We start from the raw sequence: 21,749 nt of genomic DNA, 5'->3' as shown, positions 1-21,749 counted from the left end.
GCAAAACATTCCACTACTGTTTCCATCCAGATTTGTACAGACATGTTTCATCTGATATCTTTCATAACCTGATGTCACATTTCATTCTTAAAAACATCTTTGTTTTGGCTGTAATATGAATAATATGATCAATAATAATAAAAGCAATAATAAGAATAGGATTGATAATAATAAGTAACTAAAATTATATTATATTATATTATATTGTATTATATTATTAAATTCATTAAAATATTGAAATGAAGTAGTAGTTGTACTCCACCCCTCATGATGATGCCCCCGGGACTGTATACCCTCACTCACACACACACACACACACACACACACACACACACACACACACACACACACGCACCTGCCCTCCTCTCGTCACGTGCGCCGGGCTCTCGCGCTGCGTGTTGGACCAGAAGGTCCCGGAAGAGGCTGAGCGCTCGTCTCGCGCGCCGCCGACACGCAGGTGAAACAGCGCGCGACTCTTTTTCACCTGTAAACAAAGGGAGGACACAACATGGACCCGGTCCCGGTCCCGGCTGGAGCCCAGTGAAACCCCCCCACCGAGACCCACGTGAGGTAAAGTCACTCAGATTCTGCTCGTGTGTCCGCGTGTCTTCTCTCACACTCTGATGTTGTGCTTCAGTTTTGTGTAAAAGTGTGTTTTTCTCTCAGTTCCTCCGTTGTTAAGTACACAAATATACGAGGTCCTTGTTTGTCTTTGTCCACACATATGTGTCGTGTGTGTGTCTGTCTCTGTGTGTGTCTCTCTGTGTGTGTTTGTGTGTGTGTCTCTCTCTGTGTGTGTGTGTGTCTCTCTGTGTGTGTCTCTCTCTGTGTGTGTGCGCGTGCTCCTGGTTACAGCAGATCAGCACCACACCTTCCTCCTCATTTCTCAGCTTCCCCACATTGTGAGTTCCTACATGTTTTAAAGGGCTCCTGTTTAACTGGTGCTGGAGGCAGATAAGTCCAGGAAATGACTTCTCTTTCTGTCCCCCTCTCCCTCTCCCTCCATCGCTCTCTGAGTGTGTCCCTGTGTGTGTGTGTCCCTGTGTGTCCACAAACCCTGTCCCTCGGGCTGGAGATCAGTGTTTGGATCCAGACCCGCAGCTCACATGTGTAATATAAGTTGGGGTCAATCCCATCTGATCCAGCGGCTCTGAGGCAAATCGGGTCGATTCTACTGTAGATCCCGGTGGTTTCTGTCTGATCCTGTCCAACACATTCCTGCTGCGACTCGTCTGCCCCTGCTCATCCTCCTCACAATTGCTTAACAGCAGTCAGATGATGTTTACTGTGTGTGTGTGTGTGTGTGTGTGTGTGTGTGTGTGTGTGTGTGTGTGTGTGTGTGTGTGTGTGTGTGTGTACCTTTGCCACAGTTGACATCTAAGCAGTACGACCATCTTATTTCAACCACTGGAGACTAGTTTGTACTTTCTGGGGGGGGGGTTTGTGTGTGTCTTTCAAGCTGGTTGACACAGAAGATATAGCACAGAGTATAAATACATCAGAGTACAAATACAGCAGCTTCCTTCAGAGCGAGATGAAAGTGTCGGGGTGATCGTCGGAGGTATTTTTAGTGTTTCAGGAGACAGGTTGTCTCGTGTTCACAGGCCTCCTCTCGCTTGATAAACGTTTGCTTATAGACTTTTACCCTGATGCAAGTTTGGATTTATGATTTCAATGATGGGACAAATTACTTAAATCATTATATATACAAGTAGAATGACTCAGTAGAGACAAACCTCTGCAGGGACCCAACAGTCCCTTAAATTCAAGAGAACAGTTCCCTAAATAACAAGATCTATTAATTATTATCTGGGGAATCTGGGGAAAAATGTCAAAAAAAACTAAATGTCACAATGTTAAAGAAAGTCAAAATAAGTTCTTGCATCCAAACCAAAAAGTTCCTCCCTCGCCCCGAATTTCAGGACAATCCGACGAGTAGTTTTTACGTAATGATGTTAGCTAATAAACAAAAGCCAATGAAAACCCCCTGGCAGAGGTTATTTATCTTCATCTGGCCCAAAATATGCCATATTTGTTCGATTACGCTTCTAAAACTACTCAATATTCATCAAAGCTGTTTTTAACTTCCTGAATCCACGTTCTTTTACACATTCCTGGTAGAGTTTCAGGTTTCTAGATCTATTTTTAACACAGTGGCTGAAAAAGAAGAAGATCCCTCTATAAAAACATTAAAATCCGCTAGAATCTGAAAAACTTTATTGATCTTCAGGGTCTCATTACGGTTGCTCCTGCCAAGAACAGAAATATATATATATACAGACCAAGGCAATATCAATGCATAGAAATACAAAATATAGTTAAAGGTTCAGTGTGTAGAATTTAGTGACATCTAGTGGTGAAGTGTCATGTTGCAGCTGAACACCCCTCACCCCCAAAATGTGCGGTAATGCAATTTACTGTACAGTTTTGTTTGTTTCAGCAGTTTTTGTGTAATTCTCCGAACAAATAAACCAACAGGGGTGAAAACATAACGTCGTGGGAGGAGGAGGTAATTATCTGAATATTGAGATTTCTCTCTTTCAGCTCGTTGGAAATGTTTGTTGCATCAGAGATGGATAATGTTCACCCGAGCATCGGCGTTAACGTCGGCGCTGTTGTGGCAGGTCGTCTCAAACAAACCTCCTGACTCGTTGCATATGGATTTATCGCAGGTTATGATATAAAAAAATTTGGAACCATACACAACAGGATGAAGAGCAGTAAACGGGAGGAGAGTGAATATCTACAGACAACGGTAGCTTGGTAAATGTGAGGGAGGATTGTTGGACTTAATAACAGTTTCAATGCAGTTTCCATCATGTTCACACACACACACACACACACACACACACACACTCAGAGTCATGTAAACACACGTTGCAGCGGCCTGCGACTGTAATTATAGCCTGCGTCTCAGGTGGAGGGCTGGAAGCTGCAGAATGAGCGGCGGAGGAGAGCTGCGGTTAGTGTTATGTGTTATGTGTTCATCAGGAAGTGATGTGCCAGTTTGTTACAGGAAGCGTCAGCTACACCGACACTTCACACTGATGCAGCGTGTGAATGTGACAGCGTTTCTTATGCTGCAGCCACTAAAGTGTTAAAACAAGGTGACAATACAGCGCGGGGCTAAAGTCTGAGACTGAATTCACTTGACATTTGGATGTGTGTGTGTGCGTGTGTGTGTGCGTGTGTGCTATAGGAGTGGTGCTTTAAACAGACCTTTTATTGTTGTGATGTGGATTTAAAAGATTAGTCTTTTAAATGGTCACTAACAGTTTGACTGTGGATTTACAAGAATCTGTTGTTTCATCCCCTGGTGGCAGGTAACAAAGTACATTTACTTTGTTACTGTTCTTGGGTACATTTTAAGTACTTTTTTATGTATCTGTACTTTCTACTCCACTGGTTTTTTACAATCAAATCCAATTTTATTTGTATAATCCATATTCACAAATCCCAGTTTGCCTCATCGGGCTTAACGAGGTGCGACATCCTCGGATCTTAACCCTCAGCAAGAGTTTGACATGTATATGTATATGTGTATATATATATATATATATATATATATATATAATTATTTGTTTATTTATAAGTTTATTTAATTTATCCACCAAACAAAACAATTTAAATACAAACACAAAATCTAAAATCTTGGATGAAAAGGAGCAGAAAGAAGAATCATCTTTTTTAAAGTAATCAGTGAGAAACTGGTCCGATCATCCAATCAGAGCGAGCGGGAAACATTAGACCCCGCCTCCTGCAGCAGCAGCAGCATCACAGGTGAAGAAGTTATACAAAGTGAATGATGTAGTTGTTACGTTAGGGAAGAGGCTACACTCTGCAAGTACTTTTCTAATTTTGAGTATAGTTAAAAGCAAGTTCTTACTTTTATTCAAGTAGAAAAGTTCACTTTCATCTATTTGTTTGTACTTTTACTCAAGTTAAATGTTTGAGTGCGTCCTCCACCACTGGCTTCAACTAAATTAGTTAATGAATTGATGAGCTGATCAACAGGAGAGTAGTTAATTTGATAGTCGATTAACTCAGCGTGTGAACTTTGTCTGTTCTCTCACTGCTGACTCGAATGTGTGAATTTCAGAGTCGTTATCCATCTTGATTTAATTTAATTATTCTAATCTTTACCACAGAGGTCATCAGTCGATTGGACCCAAATAATCACACGACACGTTGACACAACTTATCAGTAACATTTTATGATTTGGTCGATTAAAACGTGGCGTTCAGAGCATCACGAGTTTGGTTTCAGTTTCAGAATCTTTACACTTTAAAACTCTTCAGTCATTTTTGATTCTAAAGCCAATTCCCTTTGTCACAGCGTCTCAGATGTTTGATGTTTGGGTCGTGGACATGGAGCTGCATATGAATTCATCACTTTGGGCTATAAGCAGTTTAAAACATGCATTTTGAGTATTTTCTGAAAATGTTTTGACTTGATGATGATTTAAGAAAACAGGGAGATTCAACGATAATGGAAATAATCATTGGTAGCAGCCATTGTTCACTATTTCTAATGTTTTAAAGACTAAAGGAGGGAATAATATAAACACATTGAACCAGCTGAATCAGCTGTCTGCATACATTTTTCTGCAAGACATTTAAAATATGAATTGGCTAATAGTCTTTATTCAACCCACCCAGCAGATTGTTTCGTGTTTGAAGTGATACGCGACAGTTATTCCAGCCCAAACATGTGGAAGAAGTTTCTCCCTGTTGGTTTCGGCCATGTGTTTTCATTCAGCTGTCTGGGGCTAATGACAGGAACACATCCCGAGGCCGTGTGAGGCTGACACATCAGCTGTGGGCGGGCTGTTCGCTCGTAAAGAGGAAAAGATAAGAGGAGCCACAGAGAGCACATGGGGGAAGTTGGTAATGACTCAGACAACCAGGTGACCTGAAGTCTTAAACAATACATCAGGACTATAATTAGAGAACATGAGGAGGGGATGTACCACAGCACAGTAGGTGGAAGACTCCCAGGACTGGACCACCTCTATGCATGAAAACAACAAGGAGTTTTTAACCCTGTGATCGTTTCCACAGGGTATTATATCTCTAATACTATGATTTAACCTCCTCTTCCGCAGTTGACGTACAACCCCACCTCTCCTCCTCCGCCATGGCGAGCCAGGACCCTGTCAACCCCTCACATGCTGCGTATGACCTCTTCGTCCAGGCCCAGACCTGCAAGGACGTGAGGCATCACTTTGCCGAGCTCTGCAGGCAGCTGGACGTCAACCCCAGAGAGTTCAGGACCTTCTACATCAAGGTGAAGGAGAGGCTGAACTACTGGAGGGCCAAGGCTCTGTGGACCAAGCTGGACAAGAGGGCGTCTCACGCAGATTACCAGCAAGGAAAAGCCTGCCCCAAAAACAAGGTAAACACACATTGTAGAATTCAACCTTTACTTGTTGCCTTTTTGGTTTGGAAATATTTGATTGTAATCTTGTTATTTTCATGATAATTTGATTTACAGAACCAGTTATGGTGAGATTGTGAGAAAGTAAACATACAATATATGCACAGGGAAATATAAAAATCTAAATAGATTAAAATAATATATTCAGTGTAACCAGGCTGCACATTGAAATGCACAGATAGAAATTAGTATCACTCAGTTAAACTAGTTAAACCTGATTGAGTCTCTGCACTGCTTATGAAAGCACATTTAAATCCACTAGATCCGGACTTTTATTTGCACAAAGTTGAACAAACTCGTTGATACCAACCTCCGCAGATACCAGAGAAGCTCAGAGATAATTCTCTTGAGAAATCAATGAACATGTTGAAAAAAGGAAGTAAAGAAACATTGTGGATCTGCTCCCTTATGTGGATTTGCACCAAATGCGCTCTTCTCTGCGGTCGACCACATCCCTCCACCAAGTTTCACACAAATCTGTCCTGTAGCTTCTGCATAAACCTGCAAACTAACACAGACGTTAACTCCTCAGCGAAGGTAATAATTAACTGTGAAGGGCAAATGAATCTGTTCTTTGTTTTGTTGCTGCTGATCAGATTTAGACCTCATGAATGTGAATTTTCAGCATTTTAAAATTATAACCAATTTGCCTTCGGAGGCTGTTACAGCGTTAATTAGTTTCACTGTCACTCAATATTCGGCCTTGAGGGCTTTATTTAGAAACCTGAGTCATCCCACGGCTCCAGGCTCTCCTCACTCTCGTTGCCCTGCAGGAGGATATAAAAAAACGTTTTCTCATTTCTCCCACTGGCATCGTTTCACGTCCTCCTCCTCCTCCTCTCCCCCCAGTGTCTCGTGTTGGGCGCCGGACCATGTGGGCTGAGGACGGCCATCGAGCTGGCCCTGCTCGGCGCTCAGGTGATGGTGCTGGAGAAGAGAGAGTCGTTCACCAGGAACAACGTTCTCCACCTGTGGCCCTTCACCATCTGCGACCTCCGCGGGCTCGGAGCCAAGAAGTTCTACGGCAAATTCTGCACCGGCTCCCTGGATCACATCAGTGCGTGAATAATGACTGTTCTGTTCTGTCGGCCGGCTCCGGTGCTGCTCTGAGAAATGAACGTTTGATCCATTAGCTGATTAATCCTGAAAATCTATCTCCAACTTTTCTGCAACTTCTTTTTTTAATGTCATCTTTTACGTGTCTGGTGGAGGCGGCGGTTTTTAGAGAACGAGGAATGTGTCTGGCATGTAAAATAGCTTGAGAGTGTATGAAATTAATCTTTAAAAAAACCTTATTGCATTAACATGATCCCTCCTCTTATGAATTTGGACTTTAAAGTCTTGGTACATGTAAGAGAATCAAAAGCATTTAGACTAACTGATGAATAGTTTTCTTGGTTTTCTTTGACACATTCCCAATTGAACATTCGTGTGTGTGTTTTCAGGCATCCGTCAGCTGCAGTTGGTTTTATTGAAAGTGTCCCTGCTCCTCGGGGTGGAGGTGCACACGGGAGTGGAGTTCCAGGGCCTGATTGAACCCTCCGGGGAAAACGGTACTCGTCATTTCCTCGTTGTGCTCAGGACATCATCATCATCAGTTGTTGTTTGTGTGGAAAGCTCCGACATGTTGTTATAAAACCCGCTGAGGAGACATTAAAGTTCGTTGTGTTTCCGACAGGTTGGATGGCCAAGCTGCAGCCGGCGTCTCATCCTGCTGCTTCCTTCCAGTTCGACGTCTTCATCTCTGCAGGAGGAGGAAGATTTGTCCCCGATGGTGAGACAAACAAAAAGAATGTCTCGATTTCTTCGGTTCTCGCTGTGGCAACGGGGGCAGTCAGCTGTGGTTCCAACACCAATACCAGAAATGCCTGTCATGCTTTGGGCAGGGCATTGGCAAGAACACAAATCTAAATACAGATCGGACTTCCTGGAATTCACTTTTTCTGCACCGCCCCAAATCAAAAAGATCCGGTTGTTCCAGCAGAGTCAGGTGGAAAAGTAAGAGCAAAATAAAGCAGAGGTAAACACGGCTCAACAATCAGAGCAGTAGAAAGAAGAGAAACTAATTTTTAAATAGTCAGTGGTTTCAAAATGACTCAGTGAACCAAGTGGCTTCAACAGAATAAGTCTGGAGACATTTTTAGATTATTGTTGTGTTATTTACAGGTCCATTGGAAAAGTAAAGTAGGTGAATATTCAAGTGAAGTATAAGTACCTTACTAGCATCAGGAATGCCTCCGATACTGCTGACAATGCAAGTTATTAAAATACCGATCTGATCCTGGAAGTATATTCGTTTCACTTATCTGCAGTTTTCTCTCCAGAAATCGTTTCTTCTTTGTGGCTCCAAAACATCAGTTGCATTGTGCTTCCACGTGCATGTACTGTTTTTAGAGCAGCGAAGAAGAGGAAGTGTTTTCCGGCAGTGTAACAAACATGTCGGCAAAATGTCATGCTAGAGAGTCCCATGACTAAAATGGTGACAGGTACCACATGCAGGACTTCAGTTTAAGCCTTTCTACAGAGTTAGTAGCGGACATGGTTCTCGGTATCAGCAGAAACGCAACGTCCAGGTATCGGGTTGAGAAAATGATATCAAATCATCTCCAGGAACTTCCTCTGACAGACTTATTCAATACAGCGTTTCCTCTCTTTCTTCTTTCCCAAACTCTCAGGTTTCAAACATAAGGAGCTGAGAGGAAAGCTGGCCATCGGCATCACGGCCAACTTCATCAACAGGAACACAGCGGCCGAGGCCCATGTGGCGGAGATCAGCGGCGTAGCGCGAATCTACAACCAGAAGTTCTTCCAGGATCTGCTCACAGAGACGGGTAAGAGTCCACATCTGTAACATCTGCAGCCGTGTTGAGTGGAAGAGGACAAGTTGAAATCATCCGTTTTAATACTACAGCTTGCAAGTGAAACATGAATTATGATGCAAAGTCATTGAACCATAACATTGCTGCCATTTGCATTTCATTTTCGCTGTGTTGTGCGGCGCTGGACACGACCCTCCAGGCAGGAAATGAGTGTTCACACCGTCGGGTCGGGTTCAACGTGACGCGGGGGGGGGGGCAGCAATCTGTGTTCCAATCCTCGGTTAATTTCCTGTGACAGCATCAACCCATGATCCACCGAATCGAGTGCACCCTCATTTTGAAATAACTCCACAGGAATCACGACTCACCTTTTATGACCCTGATCATTTGAATGAGATACCAACCTGCATCCCATCGTAGAACCAGTAAAACCAGTAGATGAATATATACAAACAGGCCAAATGAATTTGAAAGAAGCTCCACAATCTCCTCACCCTCGGCTCTTCTCCGTTTCCCATTCCAGGTATTGATCTGGAGAACATTGTCTACTACAAAGACGACACCCACTACTTTGTCATGACTGCCAAGAAGAAGAGCTTGCTGAAGAAGGGGGTCATTAAACAGGTGAGAACAGCACATCCATTACCAAGGAGAAACTCTTATTGGCTCCAGCTGCATCACTCGTATGGAAAAAGAAACGAACTCGATGGATGGAACGGCGACGCAGGCGCTCAGAGGGCGAAGAGCCAACCCGTCAATCAGCTCCTCTGCCTCCGCGGCCGAGGCCCAACGAAATAATCCACGTATAAGACGTGTCGCTCATCGGAAAGCGCTTCTCCCTGTGTCTCTGCAGGACTCCGGTGATGCAGAGGAGCTCCTGGCTGCGGCCAACGTGGACAGCGAGGCTTTGAACCGCTACGCCCACGACGCGGCCCACTTCTCCACAGGCGGCCAGCTGCCCGACCTCCAGTTCGCGAAGAACCCGAACGGCGAGCCGGACGTGGCCATGTTCGACTTCACCTGCATGCACCGCGCCGAGAACGCCTCCCTCGTCAGGGAGAGGAGGGGCAGGAAGCTGCTGATGGGGCTGGTGGGAGATTGTCTGGTGGAGGTAGGGGAAGACGTTCTTCTTCTGAACTCGACTGTTTGTAATGTTGTGTTTCTCTTCTCCTGTGTTGATGCTACTTCAGATTTATTCCTCGTCATTAGTGAGTCGTCCTCGAACACTTCTACAATCTACCGCCGCTTTTTATTGTTTGTGACCTGGACGTTGTGTGCAGAGTGAAGTTAGAAAACTATGTGTTCATCCCACCTGGTTTATCTGCATTGATAAAGAGTTTACGTACTTTCTTAGTTCTCGTGTGGTGGTTTATGTATAAGTTTGACTGAGTTATTTTATCCAAACATTGCTTGTCGGCTATTTCAGAGTCTGTAAAGCAACCGACAACCAAACAACTTTTCTAAATAAAAGCTCTGTTCGCAGAAACAAAACGAACATTGTGATTTTATCTGAAGACAAATTGTCAAACAGGAAGTGGTTCTATGAGTGTCGCGGTTCAGTGCGTCTGTGTCTGTGTCGATATAATGAACTACAAATGATCTGATGGCATTTCGAGCCGGTGGTTTCGCCCGGATGTCGACCACGGCTGTAGTTTATCTGAGGACCTACGGGAGGACATGCTCAACTCGGTCCGCAGACTGTAAATTCAAACTTTATTAATATTGAGCGTATGTGTCCAAATTGCACCAAACTCGACACTGAAACGCTTTGTGGAATTATTAGATAGATACAATACTGTGCTAAATTGAATGTAATGGCACGATATAGATTTTCTCTCAGCACGAGCCGCTCCGACCGACTCCCAGCGTCCCTGCTGCTCCACTTAACTGTGAGATTGTCTGAATGTGAGCTCCTGCACTCTGGTCTCTCTCTCTCCCTGCAGCCGTTCTGGCCTCTGGGAACAGGCATCGCTCGTGGCTTCCTGGCTTCCTTCGACACCGCCTGGATGGTGAGGAGCTGGGGAATGGGAGTCCCACACCTCAAGGTCCTGGCTGAGCGGTGAGCAAGTTTCACTCAGCTGTGCACAATGCAGCCGGATCGGATTTCATGAGGAACACGGCAGGTTTCGTGATGTAGCTGCAGCCTCTTTCCTCACTGCTGCCTTGTTTCTCACCACCTACACTGACAGCCTGCTAACTCAGGAAGTGACTCCACTAAGAGAGAGATGAAAAAACTCAGTTATATATTGGTCTTTGTCTCATTTTGTGCAATGTAGCATTTAGAGCCGTATATTTGTATTCCCTTTCTCTTCTGTTTTATGGTGTTATTTTATTTATATGCAGCAGTTTGTTACTTTGCTCTGGGGAAGTTGCTTATACTTAATATACTTTACTTACGTACTTAAAAAAAAAGAAGTGAAAGTATTCTCATCAGTTCTTTGTACAGTGAAATTCACATGTTCTATTATTAGTACTAGGTTTGGCTTTTGGTTAAACTGAAATAAGGATTCTGACTCAGAATCTATTTTCAGGGTTTTTGCAGGAAAACTAAAGTCAATGATTTGAATTTAAGGCCTTAAAAGGTCATAAATACTTTTAGGTAGTTTTTTATTATGTCATGCATCATAGCTTTTTGTGTCTCCATGTGTTGTAGTTCTTTCTCAACCATACGCAGTAAGAAAACTACAAACGGGACCAGCATGGAGCTGATGACTGATGATTTATCTCCAATGACGATGTCTTTAAAATGCTTAAATTTAACTTGTTACCTGCACAAACACAGTTTTTATGGGTTTCCTTGAAACCTATTAAAATAAAGTGCCAAAGTGAATCAGTGTCCCTGTGGATCTCATCAGCAACAGCCCCCCCCCATCCTGAGACGATTAATATGATGAATAGTTGTTTTGGTTGCACGGCCGTTAAAAGTATTTCAGCGGAGTTCCTTGATGAGATTTGGCTTCTGGCGACTGAAAAACAAAATGTTTGACACTTAAAAACAAGAACATAAAATGTATAAATAGCGGTATCACAAAAGTACACAATATGTGATATGAGCATATAGATGGATTTCACAATAAGAGCTACATGTATGGAAGAATGAATGTGAGTAGTTTTGAAACATGAAAAAACATTGTAGCATTTATTTTACGTTCTGAATGTCGTTGCAGAGTCTGACATTTACCACAAAGTTTAAAAAAAGTCAACATTTATTTAACTCCAGTCAGTTTTTACTTCAGTTCTCTGTCTGTTCATCTCGTGTGAAATGAAAAACACGAGCCGTTGAGTAATCTGAAAACCCCCCCCAAGTTACACAACCCCTCCCTCTCCTCATTCTCTCATGTCTGTGTGGCGACGAGTGACCGATCTGTCGCTGTGTCTGACTCTAACCTCCTGTTTTTTTCATTCCTTCGATAACTTGTGCAGAGAAAGCATTTACCAGCTCCTGTCTCAGACCACACCTGAAAACACCAGCAAAAACTACGCCGGGTACAGCATCAACCCCAAAACGCGTTACCAGAGGATCAACCTCTCCTCCATCCCCACCAGCCAGGTCAGGACTGTCCTCCGCTCTTTAGACAAGACACAATCTCATAAAAGCAAAAGCACAGCTCAGACCTCGGCCTCCTTATGAAACCACATTTAGATTTACTTGATCCAGATTTTTATTTGGATCTGCACCAATTTCACACACTCATGATATGCCAGATCCATGATTCATATTTTGAGAAATAAATGAAAATGTAATTTGAAAGTGAAAATCCTGGACGTGCCCCAAACTTATACAGATGAAAACATATGCTCCATTTAAACAACCAGGTATTTATCACTTCTTGGCCTTTTATATTATTTCCAAATATGACAATAGACGCCTTTTATGTAAGATTGCTGTTTGTTTGTTGAACTCTGAGCTGGTGAAGGATTTATTTCTATCAGCTTGTTATGTCTGAATATGATGACTAATCTGCCTATCACCTAATTTAGGTGCAGCACCTTTACGACGTGGATAAATCCCAACCATCCAGCAAGAAGCAGAAGGACAAGATTTCTTTCATGCGTCACGGTCAGCTGGTCTTCTTTGGTCTCTACTCATGTTGTCAGTGGGAAAAAATGTCTCATAGACGGTCTGTGTTTTTGTGATTTTGTTCAGATTCGATCCGTGGTTTTGAGGAGTTGTTGAAGTGGTGCCAGACTCACACGGCCGGTTACGAGCACGTGAAGGTGAAGGATTTCTCTCAGTCCTGGAGGTCGGGCCTGGCTCTGTGCGCCCTCATCCACCACTTCAGACCCCAGCTCATGTGAGTCGCTGCGCTGACGTGAGCTGACGGCGCCACCGATGAGACACGGGGCCGTCTCGTGTGATTTTGGGTCCAATATGTTGATATACTTTGTAAATTTGAGCTATTCTGGTCATAGTAAAGTAATGCTGCGCTAAAAAAAGGTACCAAACATTGGCAAGGCAATCAAATCCAAATCACACATGGCTCAACAGCCCAGGACTCCTCTTTAAGTTTAATGTTTATTCTGTGTTTTATTTCTTGAGCCTATAACCAGAAATAGCAAATGAGCAACTTGACTTCTGACTTATTCACAGTCCAGTAAAAAATAAAAAAGCAGAACTAAAAGATAAACAAAAACATAACAACAGTATTTTTAGGTTTCTTTTGTCGAAGAAGGGCACGTACAGGTCCGTTATTAGTTTATATGTAAATATATAATCTAAATCCTTTATTTACTCCCCTGGGAAATAGATCATAAAGTATCATAAAATGTTCTCACAATGTTAAAGAAAGTAAAAATAAAGTTCCTGGCTCCACAGCCTCATCTAAGTCTGCACCAATAATTAATGACTTCCTTTCCAACAAGTAGTTTTTGTATAATCCTACTTACAACCAGCTGGACGGGTGAAAAAGATCCTTGGTGGAGGTTATAAGTTCACGTGTGTTTTCCATTGTGTCGTAAATCATCCACTTCGTCCAGTCATGCGTAAAAACATTTGCTCTCACATGTTGAAACCATTCGTCTGTTGTAACTTCACTGTTTAGTTAGTTCCCTCTTACGGGTTTGGCCTGGCTGCTGATCTACAAGGAGGTGTCACAGTCTGTCTCATAACTGCTTCCCTCTGTTTCCTCCTCAGTGACGTGAGCTCCCTGGATGAGTCCAGCGCCGCTCACAACAACCAGCTGGCCTTCGGCGTCCTGGAGAGGGAGCTGGGCATCCCCCCCGTCATGTCTGCCCGTGACTTCGCCAACAGCCGTCAGATAGACAAGCTGTCCATGGTGCTATACCTCACGCAGGTGCAGGACGCCTTCACCGTGCTAGCTAAGGATAAAACTCTGGGTATGTGTGACGAAACGAACAGAGCAATCATTTCCTCCTTTTGTCTCTTGTTGTACGCGATTGGTGCGTTCGACTTATACGTGGCTCTCCGCTGCGCTGACCTAACGTGATGCACGCCGGTTAGAAATTTGATACGACTTTATCGAGCGCTGCAAAACCCCACTGTGTCACGGGACCTGAAAGCATCGCAGCAGTTCCCCTCCAGCTGCAGCTCGGAACTGTGACGACACAACTCTGCCCTGATTGGCTGAAAGCTTCATATCGTTACCTTCTGCTTTGCCGCGATCTTAAAACTACTCAGCTCTGTACTTGGAGCCTCCAGCTTCAAATGAAAACACCCTGATAAGCAGTAGGTGCAGTCACCTGGGCCGGGAACTGATAACTGTATTAATAATCAACCAAATCAAAATAAACACGTTCCCGTCACAACTAATTAAAACTATTTTAATGCCATTAATTAAACGTTCTGCTGTGTTTCTCTTAGCAGCATCGATCTTACATAACGCGGTTGCTAGGACACTGCGTGGCGTTAACACCACCTTTTAAAGATGTCAGGTGTCCTCCCACTGAAGTGAGCAAATCACTGCTGTCTCTTTAAGAGCCCGTTACCCAGAATTCATTGGACTTAAGTGGCCAGTGTGCACAGATCCAGCCTCTGCTGGTGGAGCTGCTCTCCTGCACCACAGCAGAGCAGGCAGCCAGTCACCGTGCTGATCAGGGGCTGATGGGGCTGGTCTCTCTCGTTCGGCTCACCCTGCACCGGAGGACGATTTGCTCTCGGCTCTTTGCAGCAGAGGTATTTCTCTACCCACAGGCTTTGAGGCGTGAGGAGTTTGTGCAGCGTAAATGTGCAGCCCAGCGTTGGGGGGTAGGGGGTGGGGGGGCAGTGAATGAGCTGAAGTGGGTGTGATGCACTGAACGCTGTGTGATGCTGTGCTGCTCTGCTTGGGATCCGCTGACTGATGGGCAGGCAGGAGGGAGCTGTCTGTCTCTGGTTACCTTATCTGACTGGGGGAGTGGGAGTGTTGGTCAGAGCAGCAGCTGAGGACTGTTCATGTGGTTTCAGCTCAGTTCAGCTCCTGCTGCTGTGATGCTGCAGAAAATACAAATACGAGGGATTATTTACATGTGTGTCAACCAGGAAAAGGTAAAGCTGGAAGGTACAATCAGAATATTTGAAGCAGCTGTTTGCACAGCTGTAAGTAGGCCAACGCTGGTGTTCACACGCCTGCAGGATTTCTGTCTACTTTAATGTTGAGATGAAACTGAATTCGATGTGAGTGACATTCTTTTATTTTCCTACGGCGACAGACCCCGCAAGCTTCCTGCCGCCTTCCAAAACGCTGAGTCTCTCCCGGACGCAGACGGCCGTCTTTTTCCTGAGCAAGCTGAAGCACAACTCTCTGCAAAGACGCAAGGTACGCCCACCGTGACCGGAGTTCACTGTTTGCACAGAGTAATGAGAAAGATAAAGATATTTTCCAACACTGTGGCACAGCGGCGGGAGGTCACGTCTGGGGCCTACGGGCTGTGTTCTCGTGCCTTCGGGCGACTCGCATGCCTGTTTGGGTTTGTGACTCCAAAGAAAAAACAGAATCGGGTCATGCAATAGTAAATAGTGCTTCTGATTGTTCTCTGCAGGAGAAGCAGGCAGCAGACAAACCAACAGGAGCGAGCGACACAAGGATGGAAGATGAGGACAGTGTGAGTTTTGTTCTGCTGCTCAAATTCAGCGTTGGCAGCTTTTCTCTCCCGATTCTTCTCATCTCATTTTTTGCTATTTCTGTTTATGCTGAGTTTAATTTCCGGCCTTGTGATCTTTTCCCATAGACGTTGGTTCCTGCTGTGTCCCCTGAGCTCAGTCCCAGGCCTGCTCCTGCTCCTGCTCCTGCTCCCGAGCCGCGTGCCGGTGGGTCGATGACGAACAGCGACGGCTGCTACTTCTGTGGTCAAAGGGTTTACGTGCTGGAGCGCATCAGTGCTGAGGGCAAGTTCTTCCACCGGAGCTGCTTCACCTGCCACCGGTGCAGCATCACACTCCGACTGGGGGGATACACCTTCGACCAGGCTACAGGTAGAGACTCAGTAACACAACAACCATTCAGTCAACCATCACCTAATCTATTCGCCTTCGATTGAAACACCTGTGTTGTTGAGCACAATACTACACGTGATACACGGCCCACGATAACTAGGATATCACGATACTGCGATTCTGTGATCATCGATGTATTGCAAGACAAACATATCATCATGATATCTGTCCAACTGAAGACGGAAAACAAAATGTCCCTAAAGAGCTAATGTGCAGGATTTGTGTTTTTATTCAATTTCACAGTTTGAGATAAAACAATGTCCACATGTGGCATCGTTCAAATATAAAATAACCATGAACCGTCAAAGGTTCAAACTATATGTATATATAACTTACTAAATATGGATATTTGGCTCCAGCATATCGATAATCGTGTCTCATGAGTCAGGAAAAAACTATGTTTCTGTATGGATATCTTTTCCCCTAGTCGTGATCAGAGCTCTTGTTGCCTGTGTATTCAAATTGTAATAATATTGAACGTATGCACTTCATCGGGCCTTCATCAGTACACGTGACAAGTGTGAAGCTGATAAAATGAACGGTTCTCAAGCCACGGAGTTTTCTGGATTCTTACACAGATGAAGCGCTTGTATTCCTTGTATTTCTAAGTGTCCTCTCAAAGCCAGAATAATTTGTGCCGCCCCCCTTTTTATTTATTTATATTTGTGCAATTAATAATTTGAGACCCTTTTTTAAGTGAGTTCCCATTTAGACCAACGAGAGATTAATCATTTAAGAAAACTTCAGCCTCGACTTGTGTCTGACTTTTCAACTTATTGTGTGTGACGTCCCCTCAGGGAGGTTCTACTGCGAGCTGCACTCCGAAGATCTGGTGAACGGGGCTGAACCATCTCGTCAGGTGGGTCACCGAGCGGGAAACCGTCCTGCTGCCGACTCCAGACTGCGTGTTGACTCCTCGTGTTCACGATGCTCGTGTTACACAATCTTCTGTTGCACGATATGTCATCCGTCTGTTGCCTGGTCCGGTGTCACACGCCTGCGGGCGCTCACTCCATCACAGCAGCCGTGCATCGCTGTAATGAGAATGTGTTGCTTCAGAGCGTGTGTCGTCTGGGGATGAGGTCATTTTACATTTGTGCTAGAAAACAACCATTTTTCTTTTCTGTAACTTATTTAATCTCCTCCTTTTTAAAGGATCTTGTTTTACTGCAGTGCCAAACACGACGACACAATTTCCCCTTTGAATCTGGGATAGTTCTATCATATTAATTTCATTTAACTGGAGTGTTGTATGTTCTTATGAGTCATTTAACAATCTTTATCAAGAATTCATTGATTGAATGTCTGACTTTTCTCTTTGTGCTATTTTTCCAAGCAGGACAGCCAAGGAGTGGACAAAGGGACAACTGACGAGAACGGTCTTTCCAGTGATGATTATACACTGTCTCCATCGGACGAGGAGTTCGAGCACACGTTGGACTGCGCCCCCTCCTCACCTGCAGCGTCCCACATCTGTGACGGGCAGGAGCAGCGCACACGTGGATCCAAAGGAGAGTCCAGAGAAACTCCCACAGATCCTCCTTCCAAAGCCCAGGTAGCAGCTCCCGTCCCCAAGCCCCGCTTCTCCCGGCAGACCAGCCCGCAGCCCTCCCCTCCCAAAGCCAAACCTCGCACAATCCACCTTTTGAACCCCTCGACTCCAGAAACTCACTCACCTGCGACGCCGACGAAGGAGACGTCTAAGGCGGCGCCGGACTCCCGACCCAAGCAGTCGCTGCGGAAGCTGCAGCTCACCAACGAGGAGAAAAGCCTGCTGGTGAATCTTCAAAGTTTAAGCGCCGACTCAGACTCTGAGACCCCCGGAGGATCCTCCTCCTGCTCCTCCTCCTCGGCGACGGCGGCAGGTCCGAGCCCCCCCAAACCCGGGGGCCTGGACGGGCAGGAAGAGGAGGGCTACTGGAGCAGCAGCACCACCGGGCACATGCGGGAGAAGAGGAATCGCCGCTGCTTCAAGAGGAAAGAGATGCCAAGCGGCCAGACCAGAGAACGATCAAAGTTTTCCCCCTGGAATCTCTCGTCCCCGAGGATCAGCAGAGACACGCGGCTCAGTGTCCATGTTAATCATCCAGGGAGAGTGGGTGAGTTGACGACTTCTTTTCTAATCTCGAATGAAGAGAAGTAGAGTTTTTGAGTCACTCTGGGTTCATCGATAAATCTTTTGTTGTGTTTCAATCCCAGAAACAACATTCAGACACGTGCACAGCACCTCGGAGGAGGGAGCCGATGGAGATGATGACGATGAGGACGATGACGAGGAGGACGACATGTTTGAACGAGATGATATCGACCTGTACGATGAGAAAGTAAGAAGAGGGATGGATCTGATGTTGTTATCTCACATTTGACAGCTGTTCCACTCACAGCATTAACACATCACCTTCACTTCCAGACTCTGCCGTCAGACCCCGTCAAGGCCGAGAAGATGGAGTTCATGAAGATTAGGACGCTGGAGCGACGAGCCAAGACGAGTGAATTACAGCGATTGCGCAATGCACAGGTCGGTGTGAATTATAGCGACACACACACACACACACTGTAAACTCTGAAAATCGAATGAACATCTCACAGATTGTAACTCTGAGCGTGTGAGTTGCATTTTGCTCGAGTGCTTTTCTAACTCTGTCTTGTTCTTGTGGGTTAAAGTCGATCCAGAGGCGACTGGAGGAGATCGAGGTGACCTTCAAGGATCTGGAGGATAAAGGTGTCGTGCTGGAGAGGACTCTGAGAGGAGAGGCCGGTAAGAACCACACGTCAACAGCACATTCAGGATTTCTAATTCCTCAAGGGCCTTGTTTATTTCTTTTTAGGGACTTTTAAAACGTTTTCTTTTATGAGCCGAACAGTTTAAACAGATTTTAACCAGATGTTGTGTTTCCTGCAGCCGAAAGACATCAACTACTGCAGTTTATAGCAGCGGTGTCACATTTTAAAGCCTCCTGCATCGTTTAAGTCCCACGTATGGAAGCACTTTGGCTTCTGTTAAATACACTGAAGACAGACCTGTGCTGTTCCTGTGTTTTTCTCCTCCTCCAGGCAGCAGCGGTTCCCCCGACATGATCGAGCACTGGATCCATCTCGTCCACGAGAAGAACGCGCTGGTTTCCGAGGAGTCTGACCTCATGGTGGCGTGAGTGACTCGCTTGTAAACAGTTGGTGCACAGTGTACTCCTGTCTCGTCAAACACTGGGAACACAACGCGGCTTTTGTGCGCGTGGTAGAAGTGACACGACCGCCAGAACAACATCAGACTTCCGCCCTCAGAACACACTGTGTTGTTTGTTCTCAGCCAGTGTTCACACTGTATTTGCTGCACATCCTTTTGCGATGACTTGCTTCTGAAAGCGAGACGCCACGCTGTCGTGACTCAGCTGATGTTTGTGTGTCTCTCTCTCCCAGGTCTCGACAGCTGGAGCTGGAAGACAAGCAGAGCATGCTGGAGTTGGAGCTCAGGAAGTTCATGGAGCTGAATGGTGCGTGTAGTTTTCTGTGCGCTCATGAAAACACGAGTTGTTGAAGAGACCTTTTGATTCTGCTGCAGCTACAGAGCTGAATACAGTCATTGTGCGTGTTAACATCCCTGAATATCATCTTTGTCCATGGTTCAATATACAAGGACTATTTCATTACCAGCATCAGACATTCTTTTCTTAATGTGGCGAGTACTGAGTAACACTGGCTCCCACATAGTGTTGCATTATGGGATGTTTGTAGCCTAAATGTCGTAAGGATTGTGCATTTCCTCGAGTCTATTTATAGTTTGTCAGGTTCCCATTTTGCAAGTCTGTCTCAAAACATTATTCAGAAGCTCGTGTGTATACTGAGATCCTTGTGGGGCATAAAACCCTTAATTGTAAAGTTAATATGAAGCTTCTGAGTCCAAATCAAGTCAGTGTTTCCAAGTTACTGTCTCTCAAGTCCCAAACTCCCTCGTTGTGATTAAATCAAGTTCCAAACCTCAGTGGAGTAACTGAAACAAAACCCCCACTTGATTTGATTAACTCACACTGGTTTAGCCTCATATTAACTGTTGGCCCCTTAAATTCAATCAGGCTGCTTCTAACTGCACAAACTCATAGAGAAATATGTCCATTGATCGATTCTCTGAGATCTCACGACGTAGCGATAGAGGAAAAAACATCCTGGATCAGCACCAACATTTAATCGGTTCTTTCCTGACCCGTATCGCCTCCTTCCACCTGGTTTACTTTCACGCTCTGTGCAGCAGTTTGTCAGTAATCCTGCTAAATAACAGACAAACAAACGCAAACGCATGTGGAGCTGATAAAGCTGAGTGAGGCTGAGGGGAGCTACAGATTCAGATGATGGAGACAACTATCGTATTGTTTTTACATCATCATTCATTGCGTGATTATTATAAATATGTTGGTCATAGCTGCTTCAAAGTGTGTCCTTGTGTTTGTCTGGCAGACAAGACGCAGGAGCAGGAGGCGGAGGAGGAGCGGTTCCTCCAGCAGATGATCGAGGTGGTGGACATGAGGGACTCTCTGGTCTCCTTTCTGGAGGAGAAGAGGCTGAAGGAGATGAGCGAGGAGCAGGAGGCCTTCTCCATCATGGAGGCCAAACGGCACTCGAAGGCAGGATCTCAGGTTCACTGGGCATAAGACTCCCCCCACCCCCCCCACACACACACACACACACACGCACACAAACACACACACACTCGTGCACATGCAGCATGGACCTGTATGTACGCGGGGAAGTAGATGCTCTCTAATCTGCTGACTTGAAACCTGAGACTCAACTTTTTTTGCGACGCCAAAGAAGCTGCAGACTCGTTGCAGAATCCGACCACAGGCGCTTCCACGGCGGCGAGGACGCACATCTTCAGGCTTCATGGGGCCAACGGCTGAAGGAGAACACTCCGGCCCCTAGAGGGAGACATAACCCTGGAGATCTGAGGAGTCCACACGCACACACGGCTCTGGGGCGGCAGAGTCACAGCAACACGCCACATATGGGGAAAAAGGATCTTTAGTGTTTGCTGCACCGTTGAACAACAACCACCACGCAGCAGATAACCGTGACCCGGCCACGGGCCCGGTTCCGGTGTCGCAGACGTGCGACTCCACCAGCGTGACGTCACATCGGTGCCTGAGAGCCTGATCTGAAAACACAGGGTTACTGTGGGTTAAAGAGTTTGATGTTTTGAATAAGTACTGTTGTACACACCGACATAATATACAGTGCATATCATACTTCTATTATTATTTGGAATATTGAATAGAAATGCGATTTAGAGTTAAAAAATAATAAGAGTTTAAATATTAGAATTATTACAGTAAAATCCAGTTATTCATTATTTTTAGTTTCTTATTTTTGAAGGTTTCTGAATTGTGTAGCACTTCCTGCTGTTCACCACGTCCCTCCCCTGATCGCACGTTACACTCAGGGGTCGAAGGTCCAGGCCTCCCGGGTCAGAGTCGGGGGGGTTTCACAGATGGATTTGCACATTCTGCCGTTTTATTTTTTATTTTCTTTTGTAGGTGGAAGTGAGACGAAACTGGTTCATCTATTTATAAATTTCTATCGTTTATCATCTGCAGGTGTCTCGTGCAGAAGAGCCACGACCGAGACACACAGCAGTTTGGTGTTAGTTCAAAAGGAGCCTTATGTATTTATCGCTCTGCTGCCATTTTGTGCCGCTCGGGCAGCACTTCACATTATATCAAATAAAGATCATGCACTTTGCTGTTTTTTTTGTTTTCTTGTCTCTGATCATACGTTGAAGTCCTCTGGTGTTTCCTGGTGTGAACAGAGTGGATGTGTTGAATAACCTGAGTCCTGCAGGACGGATGTTCATCTACGTTAAAAGAATATAAAACATGAACACAGGAGAATCATCAGAGGTGGAAGAAATATTCAGATTAACTACAAACTTTCCCAACATTCACCTTATGAAACCATTTTTACATCCACTAGATGTGGATTTTTATTTGGATCTGCACCAGTTCACTCACAGTCCTGTTTTATTTCATTAAGTCACTGAATTATCCTCAAAACAAACAAGTTAAGAAACACA

At 45.0% G+C, this 21,749-nt stretch overlaps 1 protein-coding gene across 2 annotated transcripts; it reads left to right on the top strand.

Moving 5' to 3' along the window:
* Window positions 1–342: 342 nt before the first annotated feature.
* Window positions 343–21,418, top strand: mical1 (microtubule associated monooxygenase, calponin and LIM domain containing 1). Of its 2 annotated transcripts, XM_035158771.2 has the most exons (25): window positions 343–570; window positions 5,106–5,395; window positions 6,287–6,494; window positions 6,883–6,990; window positions 7,116–7,211; window positions 8,113–8,268; window positions 8,780–8,880; window positions 9,110–9,367; window positions 10,200–10,315; window positions 11,680–11,806; window positions 12,238–12,316; window positions 12,404–12,551; window positions 13,391–13,593; window positions 14,905–15,011; window positions 15,235–15,297; window positions 15,424–15,667; window positions 16,486–16,547; window positions 17,028–17,173; window positions 17,207–17,787; window positions 17,888–18,012; window positions 18,099–18,206; window positions 18,353–18,446; window positions 18,743–18,836; window positions 19,106–19,179; window positions 20,138–21,418. In XM_035158771.2, exons 2-25 carry the CDS (start codon window positions 5,138–5,140, stop codon window positions 20,329–20,331), a joined length of 3,750 nt encoding a protein of 1,249 aa, XP_035014662.2. In that variant the 5' UTR covers window positions 343–570; window positions 5,106–5,137; the 3' UTR covers window positions 20,332–21,418. The 2 variants fall into 2 exon arrangements, with proteins under 2 accessions (XP_035014662.2, XP_035014661.2); XM_035158770.2 differs by having other exon boundaries at window positions 344–570; window positions 17,028–17,787.
* Window positions 21,419–21,749: the final 331 nt, after the last annotated feature.

The sequence above is a fragment of the Hippoglossus stenolepis genome, chromosome 6, assembly GCF_022539355.2.
Source record: "Hippoglossus stenolepis isolate QCI-W04-F060 chromosome 6, HSTE1.2, whole genome shotgun sequence".
NCBI classification, from domain to species: domain Eukaryota; kingdom Metazoa; phylum Chordata; class Actinopteri; order Pleuronectiformes; family Pleuronectidae; genus Hippoglossus; species Hippoglossus stenolepis.
This window is presented reverse-complemented; position numbering and strand designations above follow the sequence as displayed.

Excerpts from the sequence above, each read along its gene's own strand:
- mical1 (XM_035158770.2), top strand. The coding sequence starts at position 5,138 with ATGGCGAGCCAGGACCCTGTCAACCCCTCACATGCTGCGTATGACCTC. Across the intron at positions 11,807-12,237 it reads CCTCCATCCCCACCAGCCAG|GTGCAGCACCTTTACGACGT; the intron begins GTCAGGACTGTC and ends CACCTAATTTAG. Across the intron at positions 15,298-15,423 it reads GGATGGAAGATGAGGACAGT|ACGTTGGTTCCTGCTGTGTC; the intron begins GTGAGTTTTGTT and ends CTTTTCCCATAG.